Genomic DNA, 26,700 nt, shown 5'->3' on the forward strand with positions numbered 1-26,700 from the left:
TACACGGATCAATCATTTGTTATAGGATTGTTTTACTTGCGGCAAGTTAAATGTTCCCACACCATTGTTGAATAAATATTTTAAACATACTTGACGAAAGATGGAGAGGAAGCTGTAAATTAACAGCCACATATATAAATAAACTAGGAGGACCACCACTTTTTCTTTTTCTTTTCCAATTTATTGGTGAACTGAACGAATTGGGGAGAGAAATTAAAAATTCAATTTTTGTGGCTAGGCAATGCGCGAGGCAAAATCAGTTTGTGGTGAAATCTTAGGGCTTTATAAGTCATGCAACGTGTGGATGTGGAAGACCCAAAAGAAATCTCTGGAACTTTCTGGGTCGACAACATGAATCTTTCACTTCAAATCTTTTCAACAATAAACTACAGGGACCTAGCACAACCTCCATTACATTATGTATTTTATGCACCAAAAGTTCCTACTGCAGCTGCTAATTAACCATACTATAACTCAAGCATTGAAATAACATTATATTTATTTCACCTTTTGATTTCTGTTTTTGCATGCAACCATGTCCACCATCGTTGAGAATAACGGTGCCGTTTGTTACTATTCAGTGCTTGGGATTGGAAAAAATTCCACCGATCACGAAATTCGATGTGCTTATCGTAAGATGGCTCTGGTATTAACATATAATCCCAGCGCTCAAATGTTGTACTATGTTTGTGTAACTTTAATTAATGATATTACTATTATTTATTTAACAAGGGTCTGAATTAGTGCATTTGTGTTGATGTTTTGGATTAAAAGAAGTGGCATCCCGATAGGTGGATGAAGGACCCAAAGCTAGCGGTAGAAGCCAAAAAGCGATTTCAGTGTGTTCAAGAGGCTTATTCAGGTGCTTTATGTTAACAAATTAAGAATAAACTTATGTTTATGTATCTGTTATATTTACATATAATGAGGCTGTAACTGATTGTCTCTGCTTAATTTCCGCTGTTAATGTAGTTTTGTCCAATAAAGGGAAGAGAAGGATATATGATGCTGGCTTGTTTGGTCTGATTGGAGAGGACGATGATGAGGTGGATTTCTCCCTAGTTAATGTTTTACTTTGTTCGGTTTTTTAAGAGTTGGAAACCATTTAATTGTTAATTAGTTAATTAATTATATCGTATGAGATTTGGTAGCTGAATTTCGCAACTATGGAAATTACAGGGATTTGTTGATTTCATGCAAGAAATGGCCTTGATGATGCAGAATGTCAGAACCAAGGTACCTCACACTCACACAATCCCTCTTTACTTTAGTTTCCGTTTAGTTATTTATTAAACTTATGACATGTGTACTTAAATTAGTGTCTAATAAGGTGTAAGGTGTGTGATATGATATGGTTGATAAATAATATTATTTTTTAAATATTTAGTAGTCACTTGTCAGGACTCAGGATTTTAATTCTCGGTACATGTATATGAAAAAGAATTCTTGGATTTTAGATACGGGGTGTCTTTGTTTAAGAAAAAAAAAAGCGTGGGAATCATATATTTATGTTTAAGCATATATTCACTGTTGAAAAATTCTCTATCTGATTTTATAACTTGAAAACAAAGACCCCACGTGTACATGGCGTTCCATATTTTTGCTTATTTTAAATATAATATTTATAAAATACGTCTTGGATCTTAATTAATTTTAGGATGAGAAAGGCATGTTGGAGGATTTTGAAGGATTGGTAATGGATATGATGGCAGATAATGAAGGGATAGGGAAGTCTGGGTTAAGCTGGAATTCGTCTGCATGTCCTGCAAAGAAAACACGTATCTTATAATAATGACTCCCGTTGTTACAATTCAATTAATTATTTTGATCATCACATTATCAATATGTAGTTTTGCATAGTTGAGTTGAGAATTATTAACATTGTTTAATTTCCCACCATTCAGGCTGTAGCACGCCAATTGTTAATATATCCATAATCCTGTGGATTGGAGTATATATCTTCTGCTTCTTTTGAGATTTTACATATATGATATGCTTTAATATGAGGTTCAGATAATTAAGAAAATTCATTTTAAATATATTATATTTTAATTTAAATTTATATAATGAAGAGCTATATCTATTTATTTATAATATTATTTAAGATTATTTTACATAAATCACGAAACGTAATTTTTTTTAATTTTATAAAATAATTTTAATATTTTTTATTATATTTTCTTTTATTTTTATTTTTATAATAACTAAATATTAATTTTATATGTAAATTAATTAAAAATTAAGTAAAATATAAGAATATAATTGATAATATAATAATTAATATTATCTTAACTAGAAAGAAAAATTTATTAAAAAGACAACAAGTAAAAAAGAAGAGGAAGGAGTATTAAATAACTTTCAAATTTTATAAAAATTTGTAAATTTCATCTACTCAATAAAAACTTTCAATTTAATAATTAAATTATTAAATTTTAATATAAATGATGAATTATGAATATAATAAATGGAGAGTTATTCTAAATAACTTGATTCCCATCCATAAATATGACAAAATTTTATAAGATACTTGATAACACTAAATACCAAAAGAAAATCAAAATATATAAAGGATAAATGATAAAAAAATAGAAGAAGAAAAATTATGTATCAAAGCCTAAAATTTGTTAATTAAAGTAAAAATAATTGATTGAATCATCATTTGTTGAAAAAGGGTAAATTTGAGAACCAAACCATTTATAATTGGTTAAATTAAAATTTAAAGTGAAAATTTAATTAATTGAACTAATTCACTTGGTTTGATTTAAATTTTCAAATTCATCAAGTCAATTAGGTCTAATGAACACACCTATACGTGAAGCATGCAAATTACACACGAAAATCAAGAAAAACAATAAATACTGCATCAATTGAACACTAGAAAAATGTAACTCTAAGTTATGAATAGATTTAAAAGAATAACAATATATATACACCCCATTTGGGTGGAAAGAAGAGAGGGGGGGGGGGGGGGGGGGGGGAATGAAAGAAAAGAGAGAAATTGGTATATATGTTGAATGATGTAATGGAAAATTAAGAGAAAATTTGAAAGAAAAAAATGATAAGGTAGTGAGTTGCAGTAGAAGTTGAATGTATGTTTTCAAAATGGCATATTGTAAGAGTAAATGTGTTAAATTAAGGTGTAATTTTTAATAATATGTGGAATAGTTGATAGACAACCATATTCATGTGGTTATGAAAAAATCAGGTTGGCAGATTTTAAGTTGTTAAGTAGGACTTTTTTTTTTTTTTTTTTTAGAGATCAACTTTTAATTCTTGATTGAGAGATATTTTGAGTGGAAAAAAAGTATAGGTAATTTTAATTAGGAATGTCAAATGAATTAATGTAACCAACTCTTTCTCATCTTTTAAAAAATGAGTTAGGTTGGGTTGAACTTATTTTTTCATTAGATTGAAAATTTAAACTCAATTTAATTTATGGTGAGTTAGGTTGACCTATCAACCCATTAAAAAATATTTATAAACTATTTTTATTTTACTTGTCTTAATTTTTTTATAAAAAAAACACGACGAAATATAATTAAACAAGAAAAAAAATGTTAGAAAACTAGTAATAAATCAAATGATTCAAATGTTTAATAAAACATGTTAGTAAGTCCATCAATAAAAATAAAATAAGTTCATCAACATCACAATGCAATCACAAACAAGTCTACAAACAATAATAAATTAAATACATATAGTAATCACAAATAAATATTAACAAGCAAATGAACCACAAATAAAATAACTTAGATAAATGTCAATAAGTAAAATTCATGAAAAAAATTAGACAACTCAATGGATCAACTTGATAATCCAACTCCAATCCAATTTAATGCATCATTTCACATGTTAGGTTGACACCTTGAAGGGTGTGCAAGTTAGATTATGAGTTTTGGAGGTTGAAAAATATGATTAAATCCGTTCAATTAAACCATTTTGACACTTCTCATTTCAACCTTCTTTGAGTCTAAAATTTAAAGTTATTTGCAAAAACTTGCTTTTTTACTTAACAATATAGAAGAATCTAAAATATAGAGAGGAGTCAAGAGAATAAGAGGATTTGAAATTAAATTTGTATGAATAGATTTATCTATAAACACTTATAAAAGAAGAAAATAAAAAGTAATATTTTTTTTAAAAGTTAAAATTAGTTTGTGTATATGTTAATTTATATTTTACAGAAACTTCTTTAAGAACTATTTTTAATTTTTAGAGAAATTAATCTTTAATTTATAAAAGTTATTTTATTTTTCTTGCTTGTTTAAATTCTCTATAAATATTCATAGAAAAAAATTGTAAAAATTAAGAATTGGATTGTGTTACGATTGAGCTTACACTTTATGTACAAAGGAAAGGAAACCCCTAACTAACCATCTAACTAATGTCATAATTACTTCATAGAGTCTTGTTGAAAATATTTTGTAAAAAATATAGGAAAAATTAGATATTGCAAACAAATTGAAATTAAAACATTCTCCTTCTGAAGTACCATGTCATCAAGTTATTGGATTAACTTAAAACATTCTCCTTCTTCAAACAACGTTTGAATTGATAGGAGATAAAAAGTAAAAAAATAATAATAATAAATAAAATTGAATTATATTCATGGATAGGGTAAGCATTTTTACTGTGGGAGGAGGGGGACGAAAGGTTTACTTCACTGGGGAAAATGCTTGGCAGCCTCAATTAATCCACCAGCTGCTTTTCTTTCAGTTTGTTTATATTAATTTATTAAATGCTAACTATCGCAGAATTTTGTTTTCCCTTTAGTTGGTCTTAATAATGCCCCGCTGGTTATTTCCTTCTTTTTTGCTAAAGGGAGAAAATATCTTATCTATATGTATACCAACGCAATCAACATTAAATAATTGTTCAAAGTAACCACGAATTAATCATTCCTTGATTTAAAAGCGTACAAGACTCACTTTTTATTTTGGAAAATACTTACAGTTACGAGGTTTTTAAAAAAAAAAACATCATAGTACTTATTTATATTCGTGAATAAAATGTAAATGACGAAAGTAACGTATCGCGTATAGATTTGATGACGGTGATCACCATGTTTTGCATGCCAATTGTTTGTTTAGTGGCAGTTCCATTAATTAGATGGTACATAAGAAAGTTGAAGTGATGTAAGTAGCTGTTTCAGGTTCCCCAGCTCCAGGGTGGAGTGGGACAATAAACTGCCACATGGATGAAATTGGTGGCCACTCGCAATCCATCAGATTTAGTCAAGCATAGCTGTCTAGCAACGGTGAAAAGGAAGAAAAAGCGGAAGAATCAAGACAACTCACCTAACATTTGGACACCAACCTTTAATCCTTGTTCATCAAAATCTAACTCCTAATATTCCTGTCCTCAAATTAGTTCAAGATTGGCTATGCATGTCGTGACAAGAAGAAAAAAACGTTATAGAATTCAAAGCTAATAAATTCCATCACCATGCATGCTTCTGTTATATCAAGCAAGTCAACAAAAGCAATCATATACTGTGAAGTAAAGAGAATACTGTACTGTCAGCTTTGCTTTAGCAAAACCAATACAGTGTACCCCAGTGCCAATTCATGGACAAAGAATCAAGGTAGCACTCCACATTTTAAATGATACGTCCAAAGCAAAAAGCGTCTTAGCCTGTACACCGCCATCAAAAAATCTTACATGAATGAAGAAATTGAGGCTGTACATAAATAAATATACATTATATATTTGGACTTGACACCAACAATGGAAGGTCGATTGAAATGTTGAAGAGAAGGAACACATTTGCATCATGAACTTTCGTTTATTGGAAAATTGTGATGAAGTTGAAGAACCTCTAGATGGATTTGAATTTTGTATATCAATATCATGTATAGAGTGAATGAAATGAGCGACTATAATTCTTGTGGGTGATGATCCAAAAAGGCTGAGACATTACTTAATTGTGGATATAGGGAAGAAAAACAAGAAAAAGAAAACTTGGAATCCGAACTCTGGAGATCAGTACATGGCTCAGGAAACACCTCTTCAGAGAAACCAACTACATTAGAACAGAACCATGAAGGAGATGCTTCAGAACTGACAAAAAAGGTCGCGTTTGAAAGACAGATTGTTGAAAATGGTGATTCAACAAATCCTGAAAAATTCCCGGCAACACCAATATTTGCACCAATCACATTCTTGAACGTGATGCTACCAACAACTGGAAATGCACTTGTGTTATACTCATCATCTGGATGGAAACCGGAGAATCCTGTCATGCTAATCCCTAAGCAAATATTTTCCAATTCTGCATCAGAAATTAAGATGCCTTTCATATAGCCACCTCTACCCCTAGTTGTCTTCAGCTCAATGCCAATAGGAGAATTGAGTATATGAAGCTTTTCTGCAAAAATATCATGTATTCCCCCAGACATCTCACTCCCAAGTGCCAAACCAGCACCTGACGATGATTGTAGGTAAACATTGCTGATGTGGACACTCGAGGTTGGTTTTCCATAGGAAATACCGTACTGATCCCAACCACTCTTCAGCACAATTGCATCATGGCCAGTACTAATGTTACTGTTCTCAATGCAAACATACTGAGAAGAATCTGAAAGTTGCAAAGACTAATGAGTCATGATGCCCAAAAATAACTAGTTTACATAACAAGCTCTAAGGAAAGCAATGCAAGAAACTATCACTAAGCGACTAAATTGCATGTCGAAAATAGCAAAATAATAAGAAACACCTACACGAATTGAAGAAACAAAATGAGGTATGTTAAAGGAACTAATAAACCAAATAACAGTAAACTATACTTTCCTTGGTTATAATTAAAACTCCTATTAAAGGCTTTTACTTTTTAGCTAACTAAAAAGTTTATGATTTAAAGGACTTGTGTTCAGCATCCTAATCAGGAAAGAGACAACTAAAAGTTATTAATTTACCTGGAACTATACCACTTGTGTAAGGGGATTCGGCTGGTGCACGAGAAGTTATGTTTTGAATTTGAACATTACTGCATTGTGGAAAGAAGAAAGATTAAAAAGAGAGGTAAAAAAAATTCCTTTGAGAAATGAGTCAGTGAACAGCAAACACAAATATGAGCTACTGGTACCTGCAATATACTGGATGTATGTCCCAAGCAGGAGAGTCTAAAAAAGTCAAATTTGAAATTATGACATCAACAGAATCAACAAATTCTATAAGATTTGGTCGACTGTGATTTAAGGAATGAGAACTGAACAGCTCCCACCAGATAGAGCCTTGCCCATCTATAGTTCCATTATCACCTGGTGAATTTGTTAAATATATGAATTTAAGGCAGAATTGCATTGCTTATCCTTTGAGAGAAATAGTTAAAAGATTAAATGGTAATTGAAGAAAATTCTTACCAGTAACTACCACATCTCTTAAATTTTGTCCATAGATCAAGCTGCGATATCTCACACCTGGAACGTCAATTCCTCTACCATATGAAGGGAGGGAATCCACTACTTCCCAATGAGAGTAATCCTGAAGAGATATAAGATAAAAGGCATATATTAAAAATTTCAACTTTCAAGAGTGAGCAAATTAAAGTAGGTGTTTTATTAAAATACTTTCAACTTTCCTTGAAGTCTTAGTTTTCATGTAGAGTTAGAGAAACGATATGTTATACATTAGTGCTTTCTTCTAATAGAATGGGCAAGTTAGCAGAAAAGGCACTAAAATTAAAATTGAAGATCAAAACCTGAGATGCAATGATGGTAGCGCCTCTCTCAAGGAACAGAGTGAGGTGACTGGTGAGGTTAAAACTCCCAGTAAGCCATCTGCCAGATGGAACATACAGTTGAGCACCACCTTTGTCAGCAAATGACTTGAGATAAAATATTGCATTTTGGAACGCAACTGTGTTCACTGTTATTCCATCTCCAACTGCCCCAAACTCCAAGATCGACACACTGTGAGGCCTAACTTTCAATGCATTCTGTTTACATGGTCCACCATTGTCTTCTCCATTGCTTTCCACAACAGTGCTTATTGCTACAAGTAAAAGCACCGCCACCTAAAAAGAAGATAGAGAAAGAGATTAATTAAAGTACAATTCCAACTTCACAACAACGGTTGAGAGGGCTAAGTACTAAGTAATAAGAAAGTGCTTCTGAGTTCTGAAACACTAACAAGTAACAAGTAACAACCTATTCAATTGGATATAATTTTTGAAAAACATAACCTATACACTCTAGAGATATGCAAATGCTTTATCAGAAAGCAAACTGAACACGTAAATCAATTAACCGAACCGTTTAATAGTGAAATTCCACTTTCCAATTGGACAATATTATGAAAAAGGCCAAATAAAACATTAAACCATAATACCGTACCAAGGAACTATAAAGATCTCTACATTCATTTTCAGTTCACATACGAGAAAACAACACCTCAACCAACCTACCTTAGCGTAGTCACCAATCTCTAATCTCTCTTGTTGTCTCCGCAGAATTCTTATTAAAAAAGAAATAGATCATAACTAGATGATGACATAATTTATGATGGCTACATACACAGACATTAGAAGAGTAAGATACAAACTTGGAAGTGTAATGTAAAAGCCAAACATGGAAACAAACATGAAACATGAAAACCTATTATAGGTGTTGAAGTGAGTGAAACAAAAAGATTTTGCAGGCTACTTGAGATTCAAAACAAACAAGCCCCGGCTTAAAACAAGAGTGAAAGAACAAAAGTAGTTTAAAACAAAAAATTGTTGTGGTGTGTATGACAAGACAACGTACTTACTAGCCCCTTCATGTGTGTTTGAGCAGCAACAAGTTGGAAGTGCAATGGGGCAAGAAAGTTCAGAACCGAGTGCAGAAGCAGTTGCATGGAGTTAAAGAGAGGGAGCGGGTTAGATGAAGAACATAATAAAATACAGAACAAGAGAAAGAGAGCAATGGTATTTCGTATACAATGGTAGGGAAGTACCGAATAAATAAATAAATAAAAAGGTGGTGAGAGATAGAGACAGCTAAAAAGGGAATGCCAGCTCCGCATTTACATTACCTTGTACATTAACAAATTTATACGCATCCAACAACGAAACTAGTAGTATAAAATTAATAATTAATACTAAATAATATTTTAAAGAATCTTAAATCTCAGCAACATTTTGATTTTGATATACCATCGAAATATATCAAATTGACTAATCAAGGTCCTTCCCATGGTTTGTGCCGACGCAGATGGATATTGCAGCGGCTCAATGTGAATCTGTTTTGATCTCGGAGATTTTAAGGCAAATAATATTATATGTTTGTGGATTATTTAGATATTTTTTGTTAAATTTTCAAATTAAAAAAAATTATACATTGAATTAAAGCTTAGATAAATTGAATCGTGAGATCTCATTAGGATGAAGACAAATCTCAAAACTCTATGAACGTTTATTATCTATTAATAAAGTCCTTGCATCATCAATTTTTTGAAATATGAATTTGATCCTTCTCAATTGGACTAAACTTAATTGGCTAAAAAAAATAATAAATGAGTCATTGATATTGTAAAATTCTGATAATTAAAATTTTAAAACTTTACAAATTATATTTTTTTGAGAAATTTAAACTGCCACAAACCAATTCTAAAAAATTTATAAAATTAAGAATCTAATTATAATTTTTTTTATAAATTTTAAATAATTCACGAACTTATTGAGTTATTAAACGTTTTATTAATTAATTAAAGTAATTGATTACGTAATTTGCACTTAAGTCACGTGCGGTCTGAGCAACTGATCTGTCTGATGTGGGCAAATTTCTACCTCCACCACACTCATTATTCGGAAGAGCATTTTTCTATTATTTTATTTTGAATTTTAATTTTATCAACTAATTATTAAATCGTATGCACCTTATTAAAAAGTTAAATTCTTACCGAAAAAATTTCACTGTAATTATTTTATGAGACTAATAAATATGTGCTGTTAGGGTTGTTTAGTACGAAAATAAATATTTAAATCGTATTACAATTAGGTGTATCTATTTTGTTTTACTTACCATTACCAAGTTAAAAAATTTGTTGCCTTCGTACAAGAGAGACATACATGCAATGCTATTTTTGGAATAAAATGACTAACATGAAAACAAAATCCGATTCGCACCTACCATAATTATCATCCCTTGCTATGGTTGTTTTTACCCTTTTAGCAATACAATAAATAAGATTGGGGCCCCTAGTCCCTACACGTTTTTGTTCCCTCAAAGGAGAGTTTCTCGTATCAATTAGTTTTTCACTTTAATGCTCATAAATTATTATGGCGTGTGGAAAATAAAACTATGGAGCGTGGTGCGTGGATAGACCCAATAAAGTTATTCATTGATTTAATATTAAAAAACAAACAAATATAATTTTTTTCCATATAATTTATCATTTTCTAAGTTTTAGTTCATCTAAATTTTATTATTATTATTTTATTCCTAATCTTTTATAACATTTTAAAATTAGTTTTTATCATCAACTTCTTTTAAAAAAAAAACTTATGTGACAAACGAAATATATATTATATTTGTTATATTTTATTTTATTATTGTCACGTAGGTAAATTAATTTTAATATTTTTTAGATAGTTTTAAAATGTACTTTACTGTTATTATCACTTCATTATGTTCTTTATGCACACCCTCTTCAGACTATGAAACGTCACATCCTAACTATTGTCGATAGTAGAGTTGAACCACCAATCTCTTTTTTCCAATGAGGTGTCTCGCTCGTTGCTGTTGTGGAGGCTGTAGCACGTGGCAACAATCTTGATGGTCTTAAGTTAATCGGCACAAATTTTCTTGCACTTGGGGGAGGCGACATTGGTGGTGATGCCAGTAGAGTAGTGGACACTCTTGTGGTACATGAGCTCCTATATGATGAGGGAGTAGCCTGGTGTGAGATCAAACTCCTCCATGATGAGATGGTGGCCAATGACGACCTTGTAGAGGTGATGGTTGTTAAGAAAGAACTTAGTGTTGTTGTCGAGATCACAGATTATGAAAAGCTGTTCCTCATTGAAGGATTGGGTCTTGGATTGGGATGTTTAAGGTTTGCATTGTTGAATTTGGACATGAAAGGAGAAGCACAATCACAAGGGTGAGGGTTTGGCTATCGTGAAGTGCATTTTAAAATTTTGTCTAAAAAAATTAAAATCAATTAATTTACATGACAATGGTGAAGTGAAATATATAATATGTATTTTATTTGTCTTTTTAACAATAATTGATGATAAGAACTATCTTTAATTTGTTATAAAATGTCAAGGATGAAACATCAACAAATAAAATTACAAGGACCAAAAGTAAAATAAAATGAAAAGGTAGTAGTAAATTACATAGACAAAAAATTATATTAAACCTTAAAAAATGTTTTGTATATGATTTATAACTTATAACATAGGTCAATTTATTTAATTTATGAAAAATTCACTTCTCACCACTCTTGTCAATTATAACACTATTAATTTTGAGGTGCTTGATTTAATTATTTGATCAATTGTTTTAGTTGTCAATATGTTGTTTGAGAACTCTGGTGGTCAAGGGATCCTGAAAGTTAGGTTTCCTCTGGGTTAATCCTAGGATTTGTTAAGTTGGTTCAACCTCAAGAAGAGTATATAAGATTTTTCTTAAGACGTGAACCTCATAAGTTCATGTGTTTGAGAAAATTCAAGAGAGAAGTTCTCTAAACCCAAATTTTCTTCTCCTTATTCTAAATTGAAAAGCTTTTCCTTCTTTCTTTCCTTGTACTTGATTCACTTAGCTAGTTAAAGAATTTGAGCTTTCAGAGTTAAAAATCTCAAGTTGGAGGTCGTACGACGCTCATTTCTTCTATTTTCCTCTTATCGGTTTAGATTGACAATAAGTGAGGGAAACTTTGTGGTTTAAATCATTTGATGTTGAATGCTTGTTGCTATGGTCGAAATTTGTCATTTGCATTCTTGAAATTGGTGAAGGTCATGATTTGAATATGTCGTGGAAGGTGATCTTAAAATGGTGTGCTTGAGTCACTTTTGAATTTCTAAAATTTTGTTGGTTGCATGATATGTATGATGTAGTTTTCGAGTTGTGTTATGGTACCTATCACTACAAGGAAAATGATAAATTGCGATGGAAAAATTGTGACAGTTATCTAGAAATTGTCGTCACTTTTGCGACCCTTCATACGACAGTTTTTCAAAATCGTCGCAAAATTGTTCAACATTGTGACGGTTTATCGTAAACTGTCACAAAATTTGTTTAACATTGCGACAATTAATCATAAACCGTCGCAAATTTTTTTTAACATTGCGACAGTTAATCATAAACCGTCGCAAATTTTTCAGCATTGCGACGGTTTACTATAAACCGTCACAATCTACAAGACAAAATTTTTTTATATTAGAATTTAAAAGTTTTTTTTTTGACGTATTATGTATATTATCTTAATGAACTTAAATTTTATTAACAATTTTATATATACTTCCTTTAACATGAGGTACACGATTTTTTTTTTCTTTATATAATTTCGAAATCGTGACTAGAATATAAATTTATCTTTCAACAAACTTATGAATTTATCTTGTATGTAAGATGTGTTAGAGTATATAAATAAATATAATTATCATTTTATAACTTAATTTTTGAGTTATCAGATCACATATTATTGAATAATTTACAATGTTAAATTTTATAAATTTTATTTTAAATGTCCATCTTTTTAACACTATTAAAAATATAAAAATAAATATGTTAAATTTTATAAAAAAAACCAGTTTAATTTATTTATGATATAAATATGTTTTTAATATTTAATATATATTTTTAGATGATAATTTATTTTAAAATATATCTTATAATAACAATTCTAAATGGAACATAAATCTTCTGATTTTTCTTATTTTGATTTTTTTAATCAATATATACAATTTTACTATTTTAATTTTTTCAATCAACGTATACAATAAATAAAAAACACAAAAGATAAACTTGCATGGTACAAATGTTATTTTATCAAAAAATTATTTATTTTAATATATTACATTATATATGTGAATATTAAGACATATATATATTATAATTAAACTTTTTTAAAAAATTAATTCATTATTAAGAAAAAAAAATTATCACATGAAAATTAATTTCTTTCAAAAATTTGACAGATATCAAATAAATAAACATTTTTTCTGAATCTATATTTTTATTTTATTAGAATATAATTTTTATTTTTTAAAATATATTATTTTTTAGATAAAAAATTATGTATATGTCAAATAGTAGTGGAGGCAAGTGCCCCACTATTCCAAACGTGCATTCGTCCCTGTATATATATATATATATATATATATATATATATATATATATATATATATATATATATATATATATATATATATATATATATATATATATATAATATAGGGGGTTATAATTATACTGGTGTAACTTTTACTAAGTATTATGTCGCTCAATGACTTTATATTAAATGTGAATTTTGTAAATCCAACCGTTAAATTGAAAGTTCATATCACTTTATAAGTGTATATCAAATTTTGTTAAAATTGAACAACAACTGGAAGGTAATCAAAGTGTTTATATTTTAGTGTATTTTGAAATGAATATATTACATCAATTTTGTTTTATAAAAATGAAGTATCAAATCATCTTGGATTAATATAAAGTTTTGTATATATAATCTATGAGAGATATGAACTTTCAATCTAACAGTTGGATTTACCAAATTCATATTTAATATAAAGTTATTGAGCGGTGTAATACTTAGTAAAAGTCACATTTAATATATATATAAATATATATATATATATATATATATATATATATGAGGGGGGTTATAATTACATCGGTGTAAATTTTACTAAGTGTTACATCGCTCAATAACTTTATATTAAATGTAAATTTTGTAAATTCAACCGTTAAATTGAAAATCTTTTACTCTTAAATCATATATACAAAATGTTATATTAATCGAAGATGATTTCTTATAAAATTAAATTAAATCTGTCAGAAAATTTATATTTTCGATGAGAAAATTTTTGTAGGAAAAGCTATATTATTGATGGAGTATTTCAGAAAAATTTATATTTTTCGAAAATGTAAGAACTGATTTTAAATTTGATATGAAAATATTATGATATAATTAGATAAGATTTTAAGTTAGTATTTTATTAATGGTTGATAATTAAAAAATAAAACAAGGATAAATACATTTTTTGAAATTTATATGTTTGATTTAAGATAACTTACAAAATAACTCTTGGTAAAGTTATTCCACTCAATAACTCATGGTGTGTGTTGAATTTCATCAATACAATTAATTGTTAATTTAAAAGTTATTAAATTTTACAAATAATTAATATAAAAAAATTAATTAGTTTTGGAATAAATTATTTGCTAATTAACAATATAATTGAAACATTAATTATTTTAAATTATTTAACTAAAATCTTATTGACAATTTACTATATGATTTTAATATTTTTTATAACTAATATCTAGTTTTAAATTTGATATGAGAATTTTATATATAATTAGATAATATTTTAAGTTAGTATTTTATTAATAGTTGATAATTAGAAAATAAAACAAGGATAAATACATTTTTTTGAATTTTATATGTTTGATTTAAGGTAAATAAATATATTAAATTAATTAATAATTTATTTAAAATATTAAAATTTAATTTATAAGTATGTAATAAATAAATATTTATAATTTTATAAATTAAATTATCATTATAAATTATAAAATTAAATAATTTAAATTATAATTTTAAATAGAAATAAGTAGATGTTAATTATAAAAGTAAGTACATATAAATAAAGAGTAACTAAATATATTATTATTATTATTATTCGTAATATAAAATTATTATATATTATTATTATAGTACAAATATGATATTGTATATTTGAGGATGACTTAAATGAATTAATTTGTACAAGTTATACTGACAACATACATATACATTTCGGTAGCTTACTCATCAGAACTTCACAGTTAAGCGTGCTTGACCTGGAGTAGTACATGGATGGGTGACCTTCTAGGAAGTTTCCCAAAAATTGCACAAGTAAGGATAAAACACGCTAAATAGTGAAATATCGTGAAATAGAACCCTTGAGAGGTCAAATATGAGGATTGTTACATTAATAAATTTATTAAAATTAAAAAAATTATAATTTCCGACGGATAAAAAAAGGGTCGTAATATTAATTTAGAGGCAGTTGGTGCGACAGTTGATGAAAGGGTCGCAATGTTAATATAGAGACAGTTAGTGCGTCGGGTGCTTCAGGGGTCGCAATTCCAATTTTGCGACGATTTGTGCAACGGTTCTGATAATCGTCGCAAAATTGCCTAGTGACGGACAATTCTGCGACGGTTCCCAAACCGTCGCAATATTGTCTTTGCGGCAGTTCTAACCGTCGCAATGTAGGCCACATAACCGTCGCAAAATCGTCATTTTTTTGTAGTGTATATGTTGTATTGTATGTTGCGTGTTGGTGGATTTCTAGTTTTCAAGTGGATTGGGAGAAATCGAGCTTCTAACAAGTGTAGAACTCGTCGCCACACCAAGTGCATCTTCATGGTGTCAAGTGTGAGGAGGGATAATCCTCTCTGACTTGGCCACACCAGGTGTGGGTTTGAATGACATCAAGTGTGAGGAAAGATAATCGTCTCTTCTTGGGTTGACGTTGGGTGTCAATGAAGTGGTGTTAGGTGTGAATTAGGTAGAGACCCATTTTCTTGATTGAGGTCAAGCATGGATTTTTACCACGCCAGGTGCGAGAGTGTAGGAAACTTTATGCCTTAGTCATGTTGGACATGGGTAGTTTGGTGTCGTGCATGAATGAAACAAAAAGCCCCTTGTCTCGATGGCGTCAAATGCCTAAACGAAGGCATTAGGCATGAGTTGCATAGTTTTTATGTGATGTTTTAAGTTGTTTTATGATTGAAAGATGATGACTGAGTTATATGGTGAAGATGGTATGACGATACATATTGTATTTTGAGTTGATAGAATGTATAATGATATTTATGTTGTTAAGTTCTAAGTTGATAGATGAAGATGTTGTATAGTTGATTAATATGTTAAGTCATTAGGCATGTGGTGTAGATATGTCTCTATTGAGATACATAAAAACTAAAAGTGAGTAAAAGATGTTTTAGAAATTAAAATACCTCATTGTGTATATATAAGTTGTGATATTCTAAAAGTCCAGTTGAGACCCTTCAGTAAGTAATCTAGCTTCTAAATGGGTTATTGTTTTAAGTTGTCTCCTTTAGATTTTATGTGGAATCTATATGTGAGAGAAGTCGAGGCATATGTGTATAAAGTGACCAATCGAGTAAAGTACAAAGTTGGGGTCTTAGCCCTTAACTGAGTATTAGAAGAACGTAGTATTTGGAGAGTAGTCAGTTGGTTAATCCTATAGGAGGCTTAGTGTTGCAAACTAATATCGTGGTAAATTCATACCCAAGTTGTTATACCCAAATAGTAGTACTAGATTTCTTAATTTAAGTGACGAAACCTAAGAAATCAAATTTAAGTTGTAACCTAACACTTTTTGAGGCCAAGGTTATTTATACTTAACATTTGTTCATCCATCTATGATTGAGATGCTAAACACTTCTACTAAGGAATGAGGAATGTTTTTGATCATGGTAGGTGGAAAGCGCCTTCATGTTTCCCCTACACCCTATTATTGCCAACTTTTGTTTTCACTCTCTCCTTATTATTAAATTGAGTCAAGCTTAATATCATCAATTGATCTACACATTAAAATTGGACAATATAACTTAAAAAACTTGAACTATTCTCATGCATATGGTGATGGCTTTTTTATTTGATGAATTACTCTTGTGGTCTTGAGTTATTTTTACTCCTCGTCTATCCATCCCATTTGAACTAACTTTTGCATTGCCTAATCCAGCTTCTTTAGGTGCCCTTGTTATGTTAAAAAAAAAACTTTGTATGCATAATGATTGTCTCAACTAGTGGTTGAGCAACGGGCAAGGGTAGCTTCACAAATAAACCCTAACTTGAGGCTTGAGTGAGAGGGTTTTAGGTTTCTATTTCTAATTTGAGTCAATTTAGTGAGTACTGACTATTGTTGAAATCACTTGAAAGAGTTTCTAATTTCTATTTCTAAATTATTATTATTATTATTTTAATTATGTACTATCAGGTAAAGTCGGATAATGGGGCAGAAATCACTAAACATGTCACTCAACCCATATAACACCAGGTTTTGAACGGGTCAGGTTGGATATGACTCAAACACAAAAGAAAAACCTGATCTAAACTGATTGGGTCAGTTTGGATTAGTGCGGATTTGCGGGTTATCCATACACAATTTCACCCTTATACCATACTTGGTATGAGAACAAAGCATAATTAGCAAGTGTGTTTATGTAGTTTGGTTAAGGGTCATGCTGGTGATGACCCAATTTTGGAATTTCTCTTATGTAGCTTGCTTTTGTTTAGACGTTTGACTGATAATTAAGTTTATTTTGCATATAATTATGTAGTTGATGTATTTATATATATGTAATCCGTAAGGGATTATGTTTTCCTATCGATGATCTAAAATTGTTTTAAATTTTTTTATCCTGAACATACATTTCATGCATGAATGACGAGGTGACAATTGTATGATAAACCAAAATTAGTTGATTTTATTTAATTTTTTTCATTGTGTAATAACTGAATTACACTAAATATATTTTTTCTTTCAAATATAATTATATAATTATATTAAATGACGTGATAAAAATAACGTTAGAATTGAAATGTCTTTCTAGTTTGAGAAAGTTATATAATCATGAGAATAATTTTAGGAAAAACACGGGTGAAAAAATATTTTATAATCATTTGAATAATAACCCATACATGTAAAAAAATATTTTTAACTTTAATTAAAAATAAATAAATAAATAAAACCTTGAGTTAAGTGTGTAACCTTAGCCAAGATCTTGTGCAGCCCTTTATTTTATATCATTAACACAATAATTGAAAATTTTCTTATTGGGAAGATGTTTTATATCATTAACACAATAATCTTGAAACTTCGGTAGAAAGTGACCATCATAGAAGAAAAAAAATAAGTTGACATTGAGGGAATATTAACAAATGATCTTAACTAAAAATAATATAAGATAAATTATTAAAATAAAAAATAATTAAAGTATTATGTTTTAATTAATTTTATTATAAAATTAAATTTTATTTTAAGTGATTATTATATTTTAAAATATTTTTAAAATTAGATTATTCATTGAATCGATCTAAAAATAATTAAAAGTTCAATAATTTAATCATAATTAATTGTGATCAATTTAATATTAATAAAAAAATATAATTATTATTAATATAAAAATAATATTAAATAAATATAACATTATGATTTTATAACACTAAAAATTAAAATAAAATGTTATTCATAAATTAATAATATTTAATATATAAGTAAAACACTAAACTAGGGGCATTCATAGTTCGATTCGATTCAGTTTTTAACTAAAAAGTCACCCAAACCAAATAACAAAAATATGTGGGGTTCGATTCAGTTTTAGTTTTTTATAATATTCAAACCAAACCAAATCAATAGTTTGCAATTCAGTTTGGTTCAGTTTTTGTGATTTTTTCACTTTTTTTTGTATACAATAACACAACACAAGGTCACAACATAAACTTTGTGTGTTTTCAACCTACAATAGATTGACAAAACATAAACTTAAACACTTTATGCACATATACAAATGTGACGTGCCCAAATAATGCAAATAAATGAAAGACCAACTGGAATATAGAGAAGTTATTTATGTTATTTGTCTAAACATAAAAAATTTCACACATCTATAGATAGTATTGTTGTGAACTTGTGATTATAGAGAACGTGATAATTACCTCCATAGTGATGTCAATATTGTGAACTTGTGATTATCTCTAATACCCACACAATGGAATCAACTACTATCAGCTATGTGCTATTCTCCAATACCCACACATTATAAAGAAAAAGCTTTTAACAAAAGAAAGAGAAAAAGAAAATGACTAAAAAAAGAGACTTTCATTCTTAGAGGAAAACGTTAGGAGAAGCAAATAGAGAGACGGTAGTGTGACACAGTCACACAAAGGTGTAGAGGTAGATAACAATAGAGACATAGAGGAGGGCACTTAGGTGAGAGAGAAGCAAACACAGAGGCGGTGGCAAGCAAAGGTGCAGTGGCTAGAGGGAGAGAATGAGAGAGGAAGGCATTTAGGTGAGAGGGAGAGAATGGTAGACGGACGAAGGAATACACTTAGGTTAGAGGGAGAGAGGCAACACTAGTAGAGAAGACTTCAAACTTGGGAATAAGAGTGAGAGACCTAGAGTTTAACCTACACTCACACACATAGATGCAGTCATAGACAACACTACGATTTGTCGGTTTTGGTTCGATTCTGGCTAACTGAACCAAAAACTGAATTGAATCAATCCCTTCTCTGAAAAACACATCCAAAAAATCTAATTTTTTTTGGTTTTTGATTTTTTTGGATTGGTTCACGTTTTTTTTTCCTTTCTTGTTCGATTTTGAACACTCCTACTCTAAACTATATATAATATAATTAATGTTTAAATTTTAATTTTAATAAAATATAAATGTTCATTAATAATAATGAATTATATAAAAAATAAAAAATATCAAAATAATATAAGCTATAAAAAATAAAAATTTTAAATTAATTTAAATTATTAAATTATATTTATGAGACAAGTATTATAAATAATTTATTTTAATTATTATATTTTCATTAAATTTTATTTATTAAAAATTAAATTAATTTTTTTATTTGATTGGTTTTTGAACAATTTTGATTAATTTTTTATTGATTCGATGTAAAATGATTTTTTAAGCCAATCAAACCAATTTAGATCAAGTTCTCGGTTGAATCAATTTGACTGATCGATTCAATCAATTTTTATAATTATAATATTTAATACTAATTGTAAGTAAACATATAAAAATTAAAATTAAGAATATAAATGAAATTTATAATTAAGTTGTTGAAAAAAAAAATTATTACTTTTAATCAAACCTAAAAGTAGTAAAAACAAGATTCTCTAAAACATGAAAATAATTATTTGTAATAAAAAAGTATGGACATTAATTGAAGATTAAAAGTTAAAAAAAAAACAAATTTTTTTGTCTGTTAATGATTGAAAAATCAGATGGAATGAATTATTATTTTTTATTAAATTAAATTTATTTGGTAGGAGTATTTATTTTAAAAGCCTACAAATTATTTTCATAAGTTATTTGAAATAACTTATAACTTAAAAGTTTATGATTTTTTATCTCTTTATATTTTGTTATTGTTAATTTAATTGAAATTATTCTTTACTTTTTTAAAATTTTAAAACTATTTTATCAACATGATATTCTTTTACTCTCATTATCAAATAAACAAAATATGTTATTTTATATTTATCAGCTAATTTAAAATTTTATTAAATATTTTTTATTTATTTAATTAACTTATATGCTTCTATTATTTTAGTTCCTACCTCCTAGTTTCCAACTAAATTATTAACTAACTTATTAACTAGTATTACTATACAATCAAAATATCTGACATTCATGTGCTATTACTTAGCCGAGTTAGCTCCAATAGCTATGGACATATTTAGTTTTCAGTAGAAACGTGTTTAAAATGTCTTTTATCGGATTTCACTAGAGTTCCAGTGTAAACTATGTTTTTTTCTTCTTCTTGGTTTTACTTCAAAACTCAATTCAAAATGAAAAATTAGGCTTACAAATTCAGTTTATAAAATAAAATCCATTGAATAGGCAAACTTGAATCATGTTTGTAATTTTACTGATTATCTTAAAGATATTAGATATAATATATTTATGCAATTTAAGATGTAATTTTTCTCTACTAAAATAATTGTCCCAATATAAACAAATTACGAATAGATTGAGTGGAGATAGTTGGAAGCAGATGACGAAATGTGCGGTGGCAGCAGGCAGGGCTGAAAAGCATAGCAACTTGTAAGACATTTTATAAAACAAATTTAATTTGATTCAGAGGTGCACATGGAAGTAGCGGTACAATAGGTGCAACCGCTAAATGCTTATTCGTATTCACCCACTGGCCACTGCATCATTATATAAACTATCATGTCTTATCATCAAAGTGCCAAAAGCAATTAGCGACTACAAATTGTTCTACCTCTCATCTTTTATATCACACAACATACGTCTTTACTTTCTAAAATCCATGTTACTAAAATATATTACCTCTCTTCATATATATATATATATATATATATATATATACTTAAATATCTAATTTATAACTTATTTTTATACAACTTGTTGCTGGAAAAACAAAACAGCTGAAAAATTCAAAATTAATATTTTTGAAACGCTCTTAGCGAGAATTTATTTAATGAAACAAGTGGGTGCTGACCCGAATCAAGTCAGTGAACTGCACTCTCACACATGTGCGCCTTTATAGATTTGGCTTGCATAGCCTATTTCTTCATTTCTTGCTGTGACCTACCACAAATTATTTCTGGTTACCATAAATTATTAGATAGATCAGGTTTATTATGTTCTACTGAATTATATGATATGTATTTAATTTTTTTTAATTTATAAAAAAAAATTATTAACGGTCAATTATATATTATATAAAAATTATACAGTTTAAAATTATCTAATAATTTTTTGTGACGCAGCCCAGATAATATAACATGCATTTTTGTCTTATACTCCTTCAAAGAAGGGAACTTTAGATGCACAGCCAGAAGGACTGTAAAGATTGAATTTCTTCCATTTTAAAAAAATAACACATGTAAAAGGTGTCATTCTCAAGATCAGACACTTTTTTTTTATGAAAAACTTTGCAGCAAAATCAGGGCCCCATCTTTCAGCTTCACCAGAAAAATAGATAGAATCATCTATTCGAAATTGTTCCTTTCTCCTAATTCTGTGTATTTAGTTTATTAGAAAAAAACTAAAACAAAATCTTCCTGAATCAGTTTCATTAGTTTATCTTTGATAAAATATGATTCAAACTCTTTCCTAAGAACATCATATATGAATTGTGGTCGATGGAAATCAACTAAGGAAAATAGAAGAATTCAAATCAACGAAGTAAAGTTAATTGGGTTTTATTATTACTGAGCTGAATCCAGCCCAGACAAATCAAAAATAGAAATGGCCCATTCTCAATTTTAATGGACTCCTATTCAGAGAACTAGCTATAAATTTTATTTAAATAAAAAAAGAGAAAACGGATAGAAAAGAGTGAACATATATCTCCAAAAATGATTTCGTGCAGTTATTAAAAATAAAGTCACACAAATAAAAACTGTCATGTATTTATAAATAAAAAAAAACTTAATTAAAAATTTAGTTACAAATTTTTACATAATTCATAAAAAATAATGAAATAATTTCATGTATTATTTAAGGGATAAAAAAATAACACTAAAATAGGATATTTTTATTAATGTAATAGATTATATATAATATATTATCATCTTATGAACGAAAAAATAAAAGAGGATACTTCATTCTCGTATGACCCAAAGATATCTCAATAAATAATAAATTAGTGGGAATATCATATCATTAGTAAAAAATATCTCATATCAGAAGTTCATAACCCCCCTGACCTAGTCTCCAAAATTGTCCTCCCCAAGTTCATGCACATTAATAATGATATTTTATTTCTCCAAATACTGTTTTCTTTTTCTTTTTCAAAAGCAAAACAAATAAAGAATTTTTTTTTACTTTTATTGACACTTATATATTACACATAAATTTCTATCTTGTATGAAAATGTTTTTAGAGACTTTTCTTTGACAAATATTTTTTTTAGAATTTTTTAATTTTTTATATAATTCAATTTTTATTTATCATAATTATTAAAAAATAAATTTTAATATTTTAAGATAAATTATTAATAAATAAATTACTGTAATATAATTATTTATCATAATTTTAAAATATAATTTATATGTATAAAAATATTTATTTATAAATTTTAAATATAATTTATATATTTAAACATAATACTAACTTATTACACATGACAATTTTTAAATTAAATGACTATATCAAATTTATTTGCATCACATACATCATTTATTCAACTAATATTCGATTTTTTTGAGTTATTAGAAAAACTTGAAATAAATATTAATGTTACTTAAGTAGTCTTCACCCAGACTATTAGTTATAAAATTACAAGATAATTAATTTTTTTTTTTAATAACTATTGAGTAATACATAATTATGTATGTATTATTTAATATTGATATGTTTAAGAAAAAAATAAATTAATTAAGGGTGATGTGAGGGATTTTGATTTTTAGTGGTCCAATTATTTTGATTTATAATCTGTGGTAGATGGTGATGTGATATTAAGTGCATGAGGTGAGAGCGACGGTGAGTGAAATACATTGTACATGGACCAACATTCTGATATTGGAAATGAGGCGATGGATCTCTTCCTTTCCACTCCTTGTCTCTTTGACAAATACAAAACTAATGATGATACCTTCTGTCCTTCGTTCTTATCCAACATTTATTTTATTTTATTTTATTTTATTTTTACTCTCTATTTAAATTGATTTATTTATTTTTTATAATTTTTATTTAAAATTTACTGAAACCAATAATAAAACTTGAACTCAATTATGTGTGACTTTTTTAAATTTTTATTAATTTTCCTAATATTTTATATGATAATATTAAATCATTTTATATTTATAGGAGAATAACATATTCATTTTTATTTAATATATAATACTTTTATCTCATGTTATTATATAAATTATTTATTCATTTAGTCGATGATTAATTTTTACTAAAAAATTAAATTAACTATTTTTAATAATTTGTTTTTAATCTGTTTATTTATAAAACTCAAATTTATCAAGTTTAATTTTATTCAAGTCACTTATTTATTGGTTTATTTAATAAGTAACAAAAAGATTTGAAAAAAAATTATAAGGATTTAATATTATTTAATGGTGTTAATTTTATTTTGTTGAGATAATTACATTATTGATATAAAATATTTATTTTTATTCATGATTAATTTTCATAAAAAAAATCTCACTAATCAAATTTAATCGAGTATTTTTCATTAATTACATTTTATTCATTCATTCTATTTAAACTCAAAACTTTAATTAAAAAGACTAAATTCAATTTTATTGAGACTAATGACTTGATATTATTAAATACATTATTATCATACCTTCATTTGTTATCATAAATTTACATGTGATATAAGTAAAACCAAATGTAAAATAGTATTATTATATTTATCAAATGTAATATAAAATCAATTTACATAATGATTGAATAGAATATTCATTAAATATAATATACATTTATTAAATGAATAACGTCTACGATTATAAAATTTGTTAAAATTGTGTTATTAAACAAAATGTAATATTATTTTAATTTTATGAAGGTAACTTCTACGATAAAATTACAGAATTTTAGTACTTTTACATTGAAAGTTATATAGACACTATAACTTATTACCATGTTAATTCTAATATGGGTTAAATGTTAATATATTTATTTTTTAAAATAAATAATTATTAAAAATAGATTGAGCTTTTATCTTCTCATTTTCTTCTTCGTATTTTTTTTACTTAATTATGCTTTTAATTCCTATCATTTTATTATATAATTCACTCATATATTTAATTGTTTATATATAATTTTCATACCTTTATTATAATTAGGTTCCTTACCATAAAATTCTCTCTCATAATTAACACAAACCTTAATTTAGGAACATATTCAATAAAAATATGTCTTATTATAAGATATATGAGAGAGTTAAATAATAATTTTTAGATTATAAATAAAAATAATTAGTGATTGAGATTAAAACTTGATCATAGACATTAAATTATAAATTTATTATCATTTTTACTTCCACAATTACCATAATTACTACTGTTGTTGTTATTGCCATGTGAGTGTAATGATGATTATAATGATGACAACAATAATAATAATAATAATGGTAGTAGTGATAGTAACGACATTAATACTATTATTGTCACCATACATTGTCTCTGTCAATGTTATTATTGTTGTCATCACCACAATCACCTCTCATAATTAGTGATGATAATGATAATAGTGATGATTATGACAATAGTGATGATGATGATAATGATAAAGTAAAAGATGGTAACAATCATGAATGTATCATCATCAATAATAATCTTATGAGTTAGTGTCTATAATTAAGTTTTAATCACATGTCACATTCATTAATTATTTTTAGGCTTAAATATGTTTTTAGTCCCTCAAATTTAAGACAAATTTGTTTTTAGTCCCTCAAATTTAAAACTGTTGTTTTTAGTCCTTATAATTTTTAAAAAGCTTGTTTTAGTTCCTTAAGTCACCAATAACATATTTAAAAATGACTAATTAAGACAGTTATGTAATATCAATCAAATTTAATGTGATATTTTAACTAATAGACATACCAATAGGTAGATTTTATGCAATAATATTTGATAAATTTCTTAACAAAATTTGAATATAAGAACTAAAATAAGATTTTTTTGAAAATACAGAAACTAAAAACAATAATTTTAAATTTGAGGGACCAAAAACAGATTTACCCTAAATTTGAGGGACTAAAAACATATTTAAACCTTATTTTTATTTATAACTTAGGACTATTATTTAGTTTTCTGTTTATCATAATAAGACATATTCTCATCGAGTACATTTTTTATTAACTTAAGTGTGATCAGATTTATCTAAATCCATAAAAAGACACGTAAATATCTTAATAAAAAACTAAAATATATAAAATATAAATAAAGTCATTTTCTTTTCTTTTCATTTTATTTGATTTTTTATTTTTACCAATTTATATCACATGATATATATATATATAGAATACATGTACAATAAAATTATATCAACTTGTATAACAGATAAAATTAAAGAGAAATTTAAAATGAAAGATTTATTTAAATAATTATTGTTGGATAAAAAAATTAAGAGACTTACTTTAAATAATTAAAATATGAGATTAAGAAAACTAAACTGACATATATAAATACAATTATAAACACTTAAAATTATAATTAAACCTTGTAAAATTTTATCTGTCATCCTTGTATGGAGTGAGTGAAAAAGTGATTAAGGGAATCCGTTGTTAGTTAATAATTAATATTAATTGAAACCTGTTTTACATGATAGGGGGGGCAAAGGTATCGGTTTTCAATGTCATAAACATTAAAGAAAGAAGGGAATTGGGAATTTGGACGGGATGCGGTGGATTTGACATCCATTTGTCAACACTAGAAAGAAAAGTTAACAGAGATGGAAAGTGACCAAATTCAAAGAAAGTTGATGGCAGAAAACAATTGAGAAGAGAAAGAGAACAGAAGTGGAGCAGTATTTGGGGTTTAGTATTTTTGAATGGGTGAATGGCAGAAAAGGCGAAGCTGAGTAGGGGCATCAGCGTCTGAAAAAATCATAGGGTCTAATGAGATTACCATAAATGTAAAAAGAGAAATTCTACCGAGAGAGTACCGGTACAGTTTTTTATATTTTATATTTTTAGTAATTTATTTAAATAATATTTATAATATTTTATTTTTTCAATTTTTAAATTATTTAGTCATTTTATTTTTATTTTATATATTCTAATTTATTTGTAATAATATTA

At 27.3% G+C, this 26,700-nt stretch overlaps 2 protein-coding genes across 5 annotated transcripts; one reads left to right on the forward strand and one right to left on the reverse strand.

The window, feature by feature from the left end:
- The first annotated feature begins 321 nt into the window (after nucleotides 1-321).
- Nucleotides 322-5,461, forward strand: LOC109812234 (uncharacterized). Of its 4 annotated transcripts, none has more exons than XM_029274174.2 (5): nucleotides 322-646; nucleotides 775-862; nucleotides 973-1,046; nucleotides 1,180-1,236; nucleotides 5,144-5,461. In XM_029274174.2, exons 1-5 carry the CDS (start codon nucleotides 536-538, stop codon nucleotides 5,183-5,185), a joined length of 372 nt encoding a protein of 123 aa, XP_029130007.1. In that variant the 5' UTR covers nucleotides 322-535; the 3' UTR covers nucleotides 5,186-5,461. The 4 variants fall into 4 exon arrangements, with proteins under 4 accessions (XP_029130007.1, XP_020231743.1, XP_020231744.1 ...); XM_020376154.3 differs by lacking the exon at nucleotides 5,144-5,461 and adding an exon at nucleotides 1,658-1,954; XM_020376155.3 differs by having other exon boundaries at nucleotides 323-646; nucleotides 5,153-5,461.
- Nucleotides 5,462-5,681: 220 nt separating this feature from the next.
- LOC109812233 (putative polygalacturonase) lies at nucleotides 5,682-8,977 on the reverse strand. The gene is made up of 6 exons (XM_020376153.3): nucleotides 8,749-8,977; nucleotides 7,700-8,014; nucleotides 7,362-7,482; nucleotides 7,085-7,259; nucleotides 6,915-6,985; nucleotides 5,682-6,577 (listed from the first exon to the last, which is right to left on the reverse strand). Exons 1-6 carry the CDS (start codon nucleotides 8,833-8,835, stop codon nucleotides 5,877-5,879), a joined length of 1,470 nt encoding a protein of 489 aa, XP_020231742.1. The 5' UTR covers nucleotides 8,836-8,977; the 3' UTR covers nucleotides 5,682-5,876.
- Nucleotides 8,978-26,700: the final 17,723 nt, after the last annotated feature.

The sequence above is a fragment of the Cajanus cajan genome, chromosome 6 (assembly GCF_000230855.2).
Source record: "Cajanus cajan strain Asha chromosome 6, NIPB_CcT2T_4, whole genome shotgun sequence".
NCBI classification, from domain to species: Eukaryota; Viridiplantae; Streptophyta; class Magnoliopsida; order Fabales; family Fabaceae; genus Cajanus; species Cajanus cajan.